The sequence below is a fragment of the Saccoglossus kowalevskii genome, chromosome 19 (assembly GCF_978046115.1).
Source record: "Saccoglossus kowalevskii chromosome 19, keSacKowa6.1, whole genome shotgun sequence".
In the NCBI taxonomy this organism is placed as follows: Eukaryota; Metazoa; Hemichordata; class Enteropneusta; family Harrimaniidae; genus Saccoglossus; species Saccoglossus kowalevskii.
Window position 1 is genome coordinate 27289400 of NC_140659.1, and position 13822 is coordinate 27303221.

At 33.3% G+C, this 13822-nt stretch overlaps 2 protein-coding genes across 2 annotated transcripts; one reads left to right on the forward strand and one right to left on the reverse strand.

The window, feature by feature from the left end:
- Positions 1 to 4754: 4754 nt before the first annotated feature.
- LOC100369169 (GDP-fucose protein O-fucosyltransferase 4-like) lies at positions 4755 to 7237 on the reverse strand. The gene is made up of 2 exons (XM_002733065.4): positions 5950 to 7237; positions 4755 to 5046 (listed from the first exon to the last, which is right to left on the reverse strand). Exons 1-2 carry the CDS (start codon positions 7134 to 7136, stop codon positions 4908 to 4910), a joined length of 1326 nt encoding a protein of 441 aa, XP_002733111.2. The 5' UTR covers positions 7137 to 7237; the 3' UTR covers positions 4755 to 4907.
- Positions 7238 to 7341: 104 nt separating this feature from the next.
- Positions 7342 to 11753, forward strand: LOC100369020 (small ribosomal subunit protein uS3mA-like). Its single transcript, XM_002733064.3, has 3 exons — positions 7342 to 7456; positions 10157 to 10343; positions 11465 to 11753. Exons 1-3 carry the CDS (start codon positions 7403 to 7405, stop codon positions 11746 to 11748), a joined length of 525 nt encoding a protein of 174 aa, XP_002733110.2. The 5' UTR covers positions 7342 to 7402; the 3' UTR covers positions 11749 to 11753.
- The last annotated feature ends 2069 nt before the right edge of the window (positions 11754 to 13822 follow it).

A 13822-nucleotide genomic window follows, 5' to 3' on the forward strand; every position in this document is an offset into this window, starting at 1 on the left:
TGTAGTAACTAGATTGTGCATATTTGAAGGGGGTGGTTGTCACGCCGCACATGTGCAACATTTGTTTTGATAAACATTGATTTTCCCACAATTCAATGAGCAACAATTTTGATCAAAGCTCAACATGCACTAATTACTAATGTTGATTCCTTTGATGCCTTCCAATCATCAAAGAAATTACCTACCCTAGTTAAAGCTTAGTAACGTACCAATTTGTACAGTTTGTTTGGTCTGTGCATGGAAGGAGCCACGACGCCTATCAAGTGGCCACTTAAGCCTCTTAACTGGTTTATTTCCTTTTGTTTCAACCCAAATTAATCCTGATAGGAACATTGTCTAGCTCATCTTTGATGTCGATGATAGTTTGCGATTGTTTACACAAGTAACGAGTTAGTTAGTACTGTTAGTACCGTTAGTACCTTCCATGGTCTGTGCAACAGTCAAAATCGCCATCTTTGTTCATGTGAGACCCACATGCCTGGCATGACAACCACCACAGAAACCTATATATAAAATTGTAGTAACTGTGTTTGGAGTCAGTGCGAAACTATTTGTAACATTGTACCTGATTGGCTACCCAATCCTAACAGAAAGACCAATCTTAGAGTGACAGGTTTTTTTTCAGCGTATCAAATTCTGCCTTATATATATGTTTCAACTCAACAGTGTTTGCAATTGTTGTGCAAGCATGTGTTGATAAACATTGATTTCCTTAAAATCCAATGCCCCCCCCCCCTAGTGGCAAGCACAAACGCAAGTTTTTATTTGGATGGTGTATACTACAATAGTGGTGTTTACATTACAGCTCTTGGCATATGCCGAGAATCTTGACCAAGTCAATGCATGCTGGAACGTCTGTATTAATGAGCTGTCCCAATAGAGAGTAGCTACCTGAAAGCATTGCTACCTGAAAGCATGGCACAAACTGAAATCACACCCTTGATGGTGAACTTAGGAGAACATAACAATTAATGGGGGGCAAGGGTTATTTTCGTTCAACGTAATTGCAATACTTTTTTGTTCGTACAACGTAAATTGAAAAAATAAATTCCGTAATTCTGTAATCACAGGCTAAACGTACAACGTAATCAATCAAATATTTTTTTCGTACACTGTAAAAATGTGTCATTTTTCTCGGTACGTACAAGAATTTACATCCAAATAAAAAAAGTCGTAAAGAATAATCCAGGGAAATTACATTTTCGAAACTGTAAAATGACTAGATGACACAATTCACTGCAAAATTCAATTTTCACTGTAAACTGTAAAAATGTCTTTTTAGCTCCGCTGTCGACTTTGTCGAGCGGAGCTTATCATACGAGTGATTGTCCGGCGTTGTCGTCCGTGTCAATGTTTTACTTTTTCGACTTCTTCTTGAAAACTACAAGCCTGAATGCTTTGATACTTCGTGTATATGTACCTCTCTCAGATTGGTTCATTTCATGATATCTTCAATTCTCTAATTTTGGTGAATATTTTTGTAATTTTTGGTAAAAAGTGATATTTTCGACTTCTTGTTAAAAACCGCAAGTCCAATTGCTTTGATATTATATATATTGGTACTACATGTGGACCTCTCTCAGGTTTGTTCATTTCGTGATGATATCTTCAATTCTCTAATTTTGGTGAATATTTTTGTAATTTTTGGTAAAAAGTGATATTTTCGACTTCTTGTTAAAAACCGCAAGTCCAATTGCTTTGATATTATATATATTGGTACTACATGTGGACCTCTCTCAGGTTTGTTCATTTCGTGATGATATCTTTAATTCTCTAATTTTGGTGAATATTTTTGTCATTTTTGGTAAAAAGTGATATTTTTGACTTCTTGTTAAAAAACAAAAGTTCAATTGCTTTGATATTACATATATAGATACTACATGTAGAACTTTCTCAGATTTGTTCATTTCGTGATGATATCTTAAATTCTCTAATTTTGGTGAATATTTTTGTCATTTTTGATAGAAAGTGATATTTTCGACTTCTTGTTAAAAACTGTATATCCGATTGCTTTGATACTATACATATTGTTCATTTTCTAATGATGTCTTCAGTTCTTTAATTGAAACATGCATTGCTAACAGCGGAGCTATCTCAGCCGACAGGCTGCTTGTTTTCCTTGTAAATTGTAAAAAGCCCTTTTTATTTCCTGTAAAACTGTATCAGCTACCCCTCTTGCCCCCCTCCATTATTAAAATGAATGCAGAATGTAAGTATTTTTATGTGCTGCTGCATCCGGTTTCTTGCAATGCTACATCAACGTAAAAAATTAGCAGTTCTATGAATGCTTCTTTGGTGTGCATGTGCACGATATAGCTATAGAGACTTTAAATATCTGTTGATGCATTCCAACTATCCCAGAAAAAATCTAGTTTAAAGTCCTTTTTTTTAGCTCTGCTGTCGACTTTGTCGAGCGGAGCTTATCATATGAGTGATTGTCCGTCGTCGTCCGTGTCAAATGTTTTACTTTTTCGACTTCTTCTTGAAAACTACAAGCCTGAATGCTTTGATACTTGGTGTATATGTACCTTGGGTAGACCTCTCTCAGATTTGTTCATTTTGTAATGATATCTTTAATTCTCTAATTTTGGTGAATATTTTTGTAATTTTTGGTAAAAAGTGATATTTTCGACTTCTTGTTGAAAACCGCAAGTCCAATTGCTTTGATATTACATATATAGGTACTACATGTGGTTCTAACTCAGATTTGTTCATTTCATGATGATATCTTTAATTCTCTAATTAGATGAGTATTTTTGTAATTTTTGGTAAAAAGTGATTTTTTCCACATCTTGTTGAAAACCGCAAGTCTGATTGTTTTGATACTATACATATTGTTCATTTTTTAATGATACTTTCTGTTCTTTAATTGAAATGTGCATTGCTAACAGCGGAGCTATCTCAGCCGACAGGCAGCTTGTTTGTACTTGCTGAAATTCTAAACTACTTTAGTGGTATGGGATCCATATCTTTATATTATAATTCTTCAAAAAGTTAAAAAGCTAGAATTAAATATTCGGTTGATAATTTGAGGTGAAGGTGTTGCTGTTCAACAATGACCCAATTACTGGTACAATACAAATGGATTTAAAGCATCTATCTTTAGAGACTTTAGAGTATGAGGGCATAAAATATCACACAAATAAATCTGATAGTACCAGTACTCCATGTCTAATTTAACAAGGGCAGTGGCCATGCAGGAATTTTGTGTAAACAATATAAATTATTGTTATCATATGGCCCCATATCTTACAAAAACAACAAGCTAATGTCCACCATTTGAAAATAACTTTACTGTTGAATGATTTCCCTTGCTAAAAGCTTTAAAAATGCAATATGATCAAAAACATTTTTTTTATAAATATTGTTGATATTGCATGTTGATGAAGAATTATGATTGACTGTAAACTACAAATGAATTAGTGTGATAAAAAAAAAACCTTTTATGTATTTGCAATAAATACTATACCACAAAACAGTCTGCGTATATGCGTATTAGAAGATTTCATCAAACACTCTGGTGTGTGCTGCATGAACAACGTCATCACGTGTATTCATCAACATACAGTATCTTAAAACAAATTGTAAAAATATTATGTTGTCTTCCATTACATCTTTAACAAATGACGTATACTTTGATACTTCAATAGAAATTCTCCTCCAGACTAGAAATCAACATGAGATTTGTACATTAATGTTCATTGCAATTTGAATAGAAGATGACACTAGTATACTATTGTATATATTGTTAATGTTTGAGATTAAATGACAGTCACTGACTTTCTGCCAAAAGAAGAAATGCCCTTTTGAATAGTAAAATTTCAATATTTTGACAAATTCAAAAATTGTGAATTGAAGATATCGTCACGTAATTATTAAATCTCAGAGAAGTCCACCCAAGAAACATTTCTATGTACCAGTGATGACTGTGAAGCTGAAAAAGTCTACAACTGAGCTTTTTTCACAGAAAATCCATGCCAGGCAAAGCCAACCAGTCACTATGTTGATGGCAATATATTGTTCTTATACTGATACATTTTTGTAATCATTTTTAATGTAAAAATAGAATATCAAAATATCATTGCAATATAAATTTAAATATATGATTTACTAATTTGTAAAAATATAAAGTTTCTAGGACAGGACTGATGTTATTAAAATAGCGCCCTCAAGTATGTACAACTGGTATTCCTTTGTTTTATAGTGAACATCATTTTTTTTTGGTTGACTTTTCTCCACTTCTTAACTAAATGGGAAAAATTTGATGATTAATTTATCAGATTGCCTATGGTTGTGGTTAATTTAAAAATTTCAGGAAAAAAAATAACTTTCTTTTTCATCAGGGGACTGATGCAGAGCTGTGCAAAAATGTATTAACATCACAATTTCCCATTTGAATTTAAATTTATAAATAATAATAAAAATTGATACAGAACCATTGGTGATCAGCAGTGTAGCTCATTCACAACTTGTGACATCCAGTGGAACATAGTTGCATTGCATAAAATAATTCAACTCCACGCTACTCAATCAAATAAATTTTTAAAAAATACAAATTTTTTAATATTTTTTTGCAAATATAAAAAAAAAATGTAATTTCATGCAAATTTGATACATGCTTTTAAATAGGAACATATGGGTTATTTTTCAGTGAAGTGTGTGTTGGATTGCCTCTTGTACCATTGCCCCAAACAGAGAACACATGTTCAAGATGGCAGTAAAAGTTTGGATAGAAATTTTAAGCAGTGATGTAATATTTTTGAGCGTTAAATTTAATTATCATCTGAGCAATAAAAATATACAGCCCAAATTTGGATCAATGTTTCCCTGCGCTCTGCAACAAATTCTGGCACATTCCACCATTAATAGATAATATTTCAGTGTAATAATATTTCTGTTGAATTATTTCACTGCCTTCTATTGTGCATCATTTCTTCCAAGTAGTCAAAGAGCTTAGAGGAGTCCTTTTCACCAATATTCATCATATGCTGCAAGGCATGAGCTTGGTCCATATGGCCCCAGAAATCTTCCTTCCACATACGCCACCTGAAATGAGATAACGTGTAAAAATTAACAAACATAATTTGCATTTTATTATGATTTTTTTAATAAATTTGGATAAAATTTACATAATTACCCATTAAGTAATGACTATTAGAAAGTGTGAAGGGAGATGGTGGAATTTGAAAACTAATCTGCTCAGTGAATTTTTTGAAAACAATATATTCTGCAGGGAAAGTTACAAAAAAACAAAAAAAATATTTACCAACAAATTACGCATGATTGTTTTGTGAAAGGTAAGTCTTTGGTATAAAATGACCAATGAACAGAAAGTATTTTACTTGGTTTAGATTTACAGCCCATAGTATTTAATACATTTTTGAATATATTTTCATCGCTAATAAGATAAACTGACCAATGAACAGAGTATTTGACTTCCCATGTGCTTTAGATTTCATAGTATGCAACATTTCAATAAATGTGTGAGAAAAAAAAATTTAGTTTTTTCATTTATTGTCTCTGATAAATTGTGCATAATTAATTAAACAAGCTGCAATACATGTATGAATATGGCAACCTTTCATGCAGTAATTCTATCAGTGGTTTTACACATTTCATGAGAAATTGGCAAATGTTGCAACTTGAGAAACGAATGCAGTGCATTGCCAATTTGGGATTTGGAGAATTAGTAACAGCGATGACCACAGTTGTCAGAAATTATCGATATATAACAGAAACATTTAATTTACCAAAATATATTTTTTAGTCTGCAAACGAGCCATGTTTTGGCCTAGAAGATTGTCAGTCGGTGAAGTCACATTCTCAAATTGTGTACAAGGGCCGATGAAATTGCTGATAAAGTGTGTGATATTGGGGACGTGATATCGAAAATATCACATGTGTTTATCACATTGTTTGTGCATGATGTGATAAATTCTGATGACTTACTCATCTGACATTGGAACGTCATCTCTACTGCCATACGATACATCTGGTTCTGGACAACCCATGTGCGCGTAACTTGCAATTCGAGGTGGAAGCGTTTGGTTGTTGATTCTCTCAATTACACGATCACATACATAGCATTCAAATCCAGTTATGAAGTCATCTTTACCAACAACGTTAATTCCCCATGTTCGTTTTGATATGTGATTAATTAAAAACTCATTATTGATGCCGTCATCTTTATATTGTAAATATTCCGAATATAGTTCATCATTTTCATCTAACATTTTAATATAATTTGCAAGTTTTTCTGGGGTTTTGAAATCATCCACCATTATAATCGATTTGTTACTTGGCATCCAGTCTCGAGCTTTTGCTGATCCACGATATATGGGTACAGAGCCAACGTGCAGAGTTCGGAAGAGTTTTTCTGTCATATAATCACCGCAAATCGCATTCTCGAATGCAAGATGAAACTTATATCCAGAGATGAGTTTTAAAAAATCAGGATGGTCCATCGTCATGGTATCTTGTAAATCAGCTGGAAGGTCTTTGTTATTTAAGCATTTCCCATACGAATCAATGGGAATGTATTTCATCAATTCTGTTATATAGCGATCCCTGTCTGAAGCGATTCCACAATGAGACTGCACATACAACACAGCAGCATAGGCCCCGTCTTGTCGCAACAAATTTTTTTCTTGTAGGGGTACACTTTTCCTCTGCGTTAAATATTGTAAGGACGGTATCGGATGAGAAGTCAGCGGAAAATCTGATTCCCGACGAAACGTGGCAGTGTGATTGAACATCCTAATCATAGTATTATGGGATAGGATGTAATTATTCATTGGAGATTCCTCATGGAACAAAGCCCATTCGTGCTGAGGCATCCTGGGAAGTGGTGCTTCATAAGCTCGGAAGTCAGTTCCGTAAAACAGTATTCCTCTGGTCCGTGGATTTGTCAGCAATTTTTTGTTGGTTGTTGTCACACACGATCCTTTGGGACAATTGATGACATCGGTATCACCTTGAAAATGCGGAAATATCTTCTCAGTCCACCAAAGCACAATAGGATAAGTTTTTATATTAGATGAAAACTGGTTTCCGATTGGTTTTGCCAGATATGCTTCATCTGTCTGGCTTTTCAACTCACCTAGATTCAATAACAATAGATAGATGTACTTCCACATGATAAAGATAGCCGTCAACGTGTTGTTTGGCGTTTTCTTCGATGAAAAGTTTTAACTTCAAGGAACCCGGAAGTAATATCCGGAAGTGACAGACAACTTGGGTGAGGGATTACTCATTTATTAATGCGGGGGGTACTTTCATTGAAACTGCATTTTATAGGCTATCGTGTCAAGTTTTGTGTATTAGTGTATCTATCTGCAATATATTGCGTATATTCTTTTTCACTAACCGCGTTTAATACCACACTGGTCGTCCCCTTTTACCCATGAGCCAATGCGACGAAAAGATGGCGGCGACCACAAGGATGATCACGAAACGGGTAAGTCTGAAAACACAAATATGTCCATGTTCGAGAATCTAGTAGTTTTCGATATCGTCGGGTTTTGTCACATCTACACAACACTGATTGATAATGAAAATGCGGGGTAATAAACTGTATACTTCAATAATTTAGCAATGCCATCGTGTGCAGTCGATAACAGTGTAACACAGCTCATACGTTATTCCGATATTCGATCTCTTAGACTACACTATGCGCAGATATTTTTAGCTCCGCTGTCGACTTTGTCGAGCGGAGCTTATCATATGAGTGATTGTCCGTCGTCGTCCGTCGTCCGTGTCAATGTTTTACTTTTTCGACTTCTTCTTGAAAACTACAAGCCTGAATGCTTTGATACTTGGTGTATATGTACCTTGGGTAGACCTCTCTTAGGTTTGTTCATTTCATGTTGAAACATATCTTTAATTCTCTAATTTTGTTGAATATTTTTGTCATTTTGTTAAAAAGTGATATTTTCGACTTCTTGTTAAAATCCGCAAGTCCAATTGCTTTGATACTACATATATAGGTACTACATGTGGACCTCTCTCAGATTTGTTCATTTCGTGATGATATCTTCAATTTTCTAATTTTTGTAATTTTTGGTAAAAAAGTTATATTTTCGACTTCTTGCTAAAAACCAATAGTTCAATTGCTTTGATATTACATATATAGATACTACATGTAGACCTTTCCCAGATTTGTTCATTTTGTGGGGGACGATACGTTGCGGATATGGAAATCAAATGTAACGAAATATAGTATGCAAAATTATCTGCTACACAATCAGCACCAATCACCACAGAAGAACGACTTAAATGTAAAACTCAGAATTTATTCACTAACGGAAAACCCGCTGGCAATCCGGAGACTTACAACTGGATATCAACGATATAACACAAATTGTAAGAATGATACAGAATTGGCAGTATGCCCTTGATAAACATCGATAAACTCTTGACCGTGTAAGAAAATTAGTGGGAAAACTTCTAATTGGATGAATATAAAAATTGAAACAAAAGAACATCCTGCGGTGGTTTCTACCACGTTCGCATTCATGTCGTCGTCTCACTTCAGAATCCGTATTTTGCAACAAAGTATAAGTCAGAATACAGTATTATTGAACTTGTATAAAACGTAATGAATAAAGCGATTAACAAATATTGCATGTTTCAATTACAATGCTTCACAGATAAATGATTCAGAAATTACTCCGACACATTTCGTGATGATATCTTCAATTCTCTAATTTTGGTGAATATTTTTGTCATTTTTGATAAAAAGTCATATGTTCGTATTCTTGTTAAAAACTGTAAGTCTGATTGCTTTGATATTACATATATATAGGTACTACATGTGGACCTCTCTCAGATTTGTTCATTTCGTGATGATATCTTCAATTTTCTAATTTTGGTGAATATTTTTGTAATTTTTGGTAAAAAAGTGATATTTTCGACTTCTTGCTAAAAACCAATAGTTCAATTGCTTCGATATTACATATATAGATACTACATGTAGACCTTTCCCAGATTTGTTCATTTTGTGATGATATCTTCAATTCTCTAATTTTGGTGAATATTTTTGTCATCTTTGATAAAAAGTCATATTTTCGTCGTCTTGTTAAAAACTGTAAGTCCGATTGCTTTGATATTACATATATAGGTACTACATGTGGACCTCTCTCAGATTTGTTCATTTTGTAATGATATCTTCAATTCTTTAATTTTGGTGAATATTTTTGTCATTTTTGGTAGAAAGTGATATTTTCGACTTCTTGTTAAAAACTGCAAGTCCGATTGCTTTGATACTATACATATTGTTCATTTTCTAATGATGTCTTCAGTTCTTTAATTGGAATGTGCATTGCTAACAGCGGAGCTATCTCAGTCGATAGGCTGCTTGTTTTATTTTTATTTGTTTCACCATATATAGTATTGCATTATAATTTAGTTGACTTAAACTAATAATGAGAATATATTTTGTTTCATCTTTCCAAACGAGTGTGATTTCACCCGGGATTTTATCGCAGACAAGTGTGACTGCCTGCATAGTGCCTATCACTCAGTTATACAGGGAGTCACTCGTTTGGAAAGATGCAATAAAATATATAAAATATGACAAACAATTGAAGAATTAGGATTATTTATTTATCATAATCATAGACAAAGTTCCCAAAGTGTAGACAAGTTTGTTGTAAGATTCATTGTGTTAAATTTGTTTTCAGTATAAATTTGGTTAACTGCTGCACATATGTAGATTTGCCTGTTCAGTTTTCTCTGTTTTAGCCACCAGTATACAGCGCCACCTAGTGGCAGCAGATTCTCAGTCTGCTTCAGTATTTTTGTTTTCCCGGCTGCTTTATTTATAACATGTCTACATCCATGATAAAAGTTGCTATCTATTTGTAGCAATAACATTAGACTTGCATACAGTCTCTTGTTTATTTTTTGGTGTTTTTTGAATAATATAAAATATTATGTTAATACTCAATACCAGGTAAACACAAGACTTTTTACCTGTAGTTGTCTACAACCTCTTCCATATTTATTTAGTAATTTATTTTTATGTTAGTCTGTTAATTTATTGATGACAATAATTGTCCCAATAATCAGAGTCATAAAAATAATATTGTCTTAATTTGATTACAAACCACTGAACAATTTTGAGGTTTTCTGAGCTATCCTATTCTGTTCATCGCAGATTCTGCAACTAAGGTTGAGTAGTAACCCGTTTCTGAGACATGATCATCGATGTTTGCAAACCAGTGCATCATGTTATAAAGCTGGGCGGGTGAAAGTCAGCAAAGGAGACAAACCAATTACATATGAACAAGCTAACCCACCTCATTTAGCTGGAGTGACAAAATCATGGAAATCTTGGAATACAGGTACTGAGTTTGCCTTGTTACAAATGTAGTAGCCCACACCTAAATGGAATGTGTGTCTGTTGCAATATATTTTAATGATACAGTATACAATGAAAGCATTTTTGGAATTATGTGCACTTCTATTGGTGATTCCACTGAGTAAATGTAGGATGCTATGAGGTTATTACGAGGATACCTCAAAGTATGCACAAAGACAGTACAGCGGCTGACGTGCAGCAGAGGTCGATGCGACGGCGTACTGTTTGAGTGCATACTTTGAGGTATCCTCGTAATAACATTATTATACATCTTTTCCTTCCAAGGATACATCATGGCAATGCCAAAATCCAAAAAGTTTAGAACAGAATCAGGGAAATTCTTTCTGTGGAGTCCGGTCAAACCCTAGTGGCAGCCATGTATGTTTTTATTATTAGAGGACGTTTAGGCTTGTAATAATTCCATATTTGGAATCTGAATTTCTTTATGTCGTAGGATGAAAATACCCAGTAAAATACCACAAAATTACGTCACGCTGTAACTTATGACAATACAGTGACAGATGTATAATAATGTTATTTATGTTCACTAAATCACAATTAAAATAGAACTGAACATCTCTAGTAAATGTAAGCATGGATTTAGGAGCAGTGGATAAAATGACAGGAACAAAAGGAACATTATTTTAGGGTTAAAAATATATCTTGTGGCTCTCTTTCTTCCAACAAGATCTCATCTATAATTTGTGTCTGAATTCTATTAAATAAAAAATTATTTGATCATTGAGTACATGTACTAAGCAGGCAGTAGATCAATTTAATGGAAACTGGATTACTGAATTCTACAAATGTTTGAGATTAATTTTTATAAAAATTGTGGACAACATATAGCAACTACTGATACATGTACTGTAGAATACCTTATTTTCGCTTGAAATGTATTTTCGCTGAAGGGATGATTCCGTGAAAATAAATCCAGAGAATATACTTTTTGCCCTATATTTCACATTCAACTTGTCAAAAATCAGTGAAAATAAATTCCATACAAAACACCCAAAATGCCTTTTCAGCGAAAATTAATTCCAGCTAAAAATAATTTAAAGTATTTCACAGTGACTTCTTTAATTTGTGTATTTTTACTTCCAGCAAACTTAGAAGACGAAGAAGGTGCTCCGGAACGAGCAGTGGAAGACATGTTTATCAGGAAATTTATTGTTGGAACATTTCACAACTGCCTAGCTGCAGATACTATAATTAAAAGACGTGCAAATCAAATTAATATATGTTTACTTTTAAACCGAAATGTTCGTCCAAATCAATATTATTTTCTTGTTGGTTATGCAGAGTCATTATTATCACACTGGTACAAGTGCATTGTTAAAATTGAAGTCCAGGCTGTGGACGATGTTGTTATATATAAATGGTTATAATTTGATTCAGTCTTCCTTCTTATTCATCTTCTTCAATCTGTGTGTGGAGTGGAATGAATCTGTTCACAACATTGTCAACAGTTGTCTTTACCCCTGGTCTATACCCAAAAAACAGTTTCGTGCCTCTTAATTACCGGTAGTTTCTCTGAAAGATTTTGATAAAACTCAAAAGTGTTGATCAAGATTTATGAGTTATGTCAAGGATTCATGAGATTGGAGTACTGTAAAATCTGTATTAGAAACCGCGGCTTCTATTAAAATGGTACAATCCAATAGAGGGGGTGCGGCTTCTATTAGAGCATCTACACATATGAGAAATGATGATTTTTTGGTTCCCAATTGTTTAAAAAGAATGGGTGCGACTTCTATTAGGGATGCGGCTTCTAATACAGATTTTACGGTATTGTAAAATAATTGTTAAAAATCAGTGAAAATAAACTCCATACAAAACATCCAAAAAGTCTTTTCAGCGAAAATTTATTCCAGCTAAAATAAAGTATTTTACAGTATGTAATTGTATGATTTATCTCAGATAAATAAGTCACATTCATTGCGATATAGTTACAAAATTGCATGAGAAACCCACATTTCTAGAAATCCTAGTGCAAAATGAAATGTCTCTGAAATAAAAATTTTTTAAATTATTTCATACCAAATCATTTTTGGTAGTTTATTCATGTTGCATTTTTGCCTACTAAATAATTATTTCCAGCATGTTTTTATTCAAATAACTTAACAGCAGATGGATTAAATGTTGATATATGCATACCGTTTTGGTAGTTGCATGACTGAAATTGTTTGTCATTAATCTGTCCATTTCAATTACCTAATTTGTTTTAGTATGCTCTTTACATATCTTTGCAGCAGTTTGACCAAATGTAAAATAATGTGTGTGTTTTATCAATTTATGCCATTAATTAATTATCAGACTGTTAATAACCAAATGTAAAATAATGTGTGTGTTTTATCAATTTATGCCATTAATTAATTAATTAATTAATTAATTAATTAATTAATTATCAGACTGTTTATTTGGCATCATAATAGTTTGTTCAAATGGTTTTAAATTTTACACTGGCATACTATGTGTAATTTAAAATCTGACACTATCTGTGAATATTACAGCCTTTTTCCATTTCATATTTAGTTTAGTCAAATGGATTGAATCAATCTATAAACCAGCATGATCAATACTGAGGAAAAAATGATTTTCAGTTTTCAGTAAACATAACAAATATCGCTAGTTGATGAATGGCACTAAGCTCTGTTCAAATAAAACATTTTTAGTCCCCGTTCGGACGCAGTTCGAAAATGAGGACTTATGTTTTGACCTCCGTGTGTCCGTCCGTGCGTGCGTCTGTGCGTGCGTCCGGACCTGTATCTTAGAAATGCCTGGACCAAATCACAATCAAACTTCACACATACATCATACATGATATTATACATATGCACGTCAATTTGTTTCACAATCTGATTCAGGATTGCCGAATGGCGGCCATTTTTGTGCTAAAAAATCCTAATCTTTACAGATGGATTTTGTTCAAACTTGGTATAAACATTGGTATATACATTAAACATTATAGGACCTTGATGCACATCATTTTATTTTACGATCTGATTCAAGATGGCCAAATGGCAGCCATTTTTGTGCTAAAAAATCCTAAAAATCAATCATTTCTCGGCTGTTTACAGATGGATTTTGTTCAAACTTGGTATATACATTATACATTATGGGACCTTGATGCAAATAATTTTGTTTTTCAGATAAGATTCAAAATGGCTGACTGGCGGCCATTTTGTATTAATGAATGTGGTTCTCGTGCCATATATCTGACTTGCTTTCACTGATTATGTTCAAATTTTAAATATTCATTATACATCATGTCATAGATAAACAGATATATTGGTTTGACAATCCTATTCAAAATGGCCGAATAGTGGTCGTTTTTGTGCTAAAAAATCATCAAATATCAAGCATTTATGGGTGGATTTCGTTCAAACTTGGTACATACATTAGACATTACAGGTTCCTGATGCTCATTTTATTTTTCAGATGGTTGACTGGCGGCCATTT

Excerpts from the sequence above, each read along its gene's own strand:
- LOC100369169 (XM_002733065.4), bottom strand. The coding sequence starts at position 7,136 with ATGTGGAAGTACATCTATCTATTGTTATTGAATCTAGGTGAGTTGAAA. Across the intron at positions 5,047-5,949 it reads GACGTTCCAATGTCAGATGA|GTGGCGTATGTGGAAGGAAG; the intron begins GTAAGTCATCAG and ends ATCTCATTTCAG.
- LOC100369020 (XM_002733064.3), top strand. The coding sequence starts at position 7,403 with ATGAGCCAATGCGACGAAAAGATGGCGGCGACCACAAGGATGATCACG. Across the intron at positions 7,457-10,156 it reads CAAGGATGATCACGAAACGG|ATTCTGCAACTAAGGTTGAG; the intron begins GTAAGTCTGAAA and ends TGTTCATCGCAG. Across the intron at positions 10,344-11,464 it reads ATGGAAATCTTGGAATACAG|CAAACTTAGAAGACGAAGAA; the intron begins GTACTGAGTTTG and ends TTTTACTTCCAG.